We start from the raw sequence: 1,973 nt of genomic DNA on the forward strand, positions 1-1,973 counted from the left end.
CATCTATATGCAACACAAACAGTACTGTGTTTGCTTTCATGTGACTGCTGTCAATCTAATTTGATCATGTCATGGTTCACACCCTCACCTCTGATATCACACAGTCGGCCCATCTGGGTATTCTGGAGAACATCAAATCCCCTGAGACTGAGCCGCTGATGTTGGGAATATCCTATTGAACAAATCAAAATGATTTCAAATGAGATTTAAATATTTTAGAAATAAATACATGACTTTATTCCAAGTCAGGAAATCCCAAAAAGACTGCTATAAACTAATCTCTATAATGAAATGATTAAACTCATGCAAACTAACAGAGCGAGGCAATAAAAACAATAGGGTTCAACTTCTTAATTATCTGAGCTCACACAGGCCTCTCCTCAGCCACCCCCAGTGCAAAAATCACACTCCATCTGCTGGTGATTACAATTCACAACCATCATCATCCCCAATAGCCAGCACAGGTCTCAATGACAAGTTTTTGGTAAATCAATTTTCTGTGTTATCTGCAGGTGCACCCAAATACATGTATTTTTTCCCTTTAAAATATTATGTGACCAGAAGCCATCATAACAGATGGAAAGGAATTACCCAATGATGGGATGTGGATGATAGTCCTTTTGGCGGAGGTGATGTGTTTCCAGTTGGCTGCCAGACTCTGTGAATCACAGACAGCAGAGGATAAAAGAGAGTAAAAGTGACCGGTGACAGACAGCACCCAGCAGCACATGGATTTATCACGTTGTCGGCCCACCGATGGCAGAAAAGGCAGGAAATTATGCTTGTCTTTCTCCCTGGGTCTCATGGAGACAAACCAAGCATAAATCACATTAATTAAATCAGCTAAGTGCATACTTAGAAACATCTTCCCTCTATTAATTCAATTAGCAGGCTACATGAAGCTTTCTGCCAGGGGAAAATTAAGGCTTAATTAAAAGGATGTGAGTGTTTAAAGGGTGGAAACATACACAAGCTTGTGTCTGCTCTCACAGTGAGTGACGGTGAGGATAAATGAACATGTGGGCACTAATTAAGAGACATGCTAGTTTCATAAAGATGTTACAGGAATGACAGCACAGACGAAACATCTGTTCCGACAAATAGAAACTTAATCTAAACGTGAGCCTGTGCTATCACAATCACTCTTTGTATAAGCACCTCTGCATCGAAAGTTAAATTCTTTCCTGGGCTATATTGATAAATATATGAACTATACAGTTCACAGTTTTTTGTTAAACAGACTGATTTCATACAACATCTTATGAGTGGAACAACTGTACTTTCTTATGCCACGGATTCATGATCTGCCATTCAAAAGATGTGACAAATGACGGCTTGAGCCATTTCTGGAAGTTACTGGAGTAAAGACCTGGTCATTCCAAGAAAAATAACTAATTATGAAGTTTAAAAAAAAATCATTCTAAATAACAAGGAGGCAGCATGGTTGTGTGGTTTTATATAACATTTCAAATTAATATACAGTAACAATTTAGACACAATATTGCCAGTTACCATGTCTGTTTTTGCTATGCCAGTCATAATAATTTCAAGACAGTTGAATGAATGATTCAATTATTTATTCATAAAGACAGTTGCAATTGAATCAGCGTTTTTGAAAGAATCAATTGAATGAATGTTTCTTTGTTTTAAAAATAATTTGTAAAAATAATATAACGCCTTTGCGTTGATGAACAAAAATAGGTTGAAAAAATAATTTAATGACTCACTAATGAAGACAGTCCTTGTGTCCGAATATGCCTACTTCCCTATTACATAGTAGATGAAAAACAGTGTGTGAAAAGAGTAGTATATCCAAAATGACTATATAACCATAGACAAAAAGTACCAAAATAACCTATTTTTTCCACCAAGGCTCTGAAGTGTGAATCCAGTGAACACTTTACTATCCACAATGCCATGGGAGAGGAGTTGTGAATGGCAGAGAGGTGACACAACATGACAGATGTAGTATT

The 1,973-nt window shown here is 37.0% G+C and overlaps 1 protein-coding gene across 1 annotated transcript in view; it reads right to left on the reverse strand.

Moving 5' to 3' along the window:
• Positions 1–1,973, reverse strand: part of LOC107577376 (IQ motif-containing protein H-like) — a gene marked incomplete at both ends in the record, with an annotated part of 5,661 nt that overhangs the window by 2,949 nt on the left and 739 nt on the right. Inside the window, 2 exons of the mRNA XM_016263460.1 lie at positions 81–172; positions 592–658. Of these exons, the coding sequence (XP_016118946.1) occupies positions 81–172; positions 592–658 (159 nt within the window). The remainder of the gene's footprint in view (positions 1–80; positions 173–591; positions 659–1,973) is intronic.

Source organism: Sinocyclocheilus grahami, unplaced genomic scaffold (genome assembly GCF_001515645.1).
Source record: "Sinocyclocheilus grahami isolate Dianchi unplaced genomic scaffold, SAMN03320097.WGS_v1.1 scaffold5892.1, whole genome shotgun sequence".
NCBI classification, from domain to species: domain Eukaryota; kingdom Metazoa; phylum Chordata; class Actinopteri; order Cypriniformes; family Cyprinidae; genus Sinocyclocheilus; species Sinocyclocheilus grahami.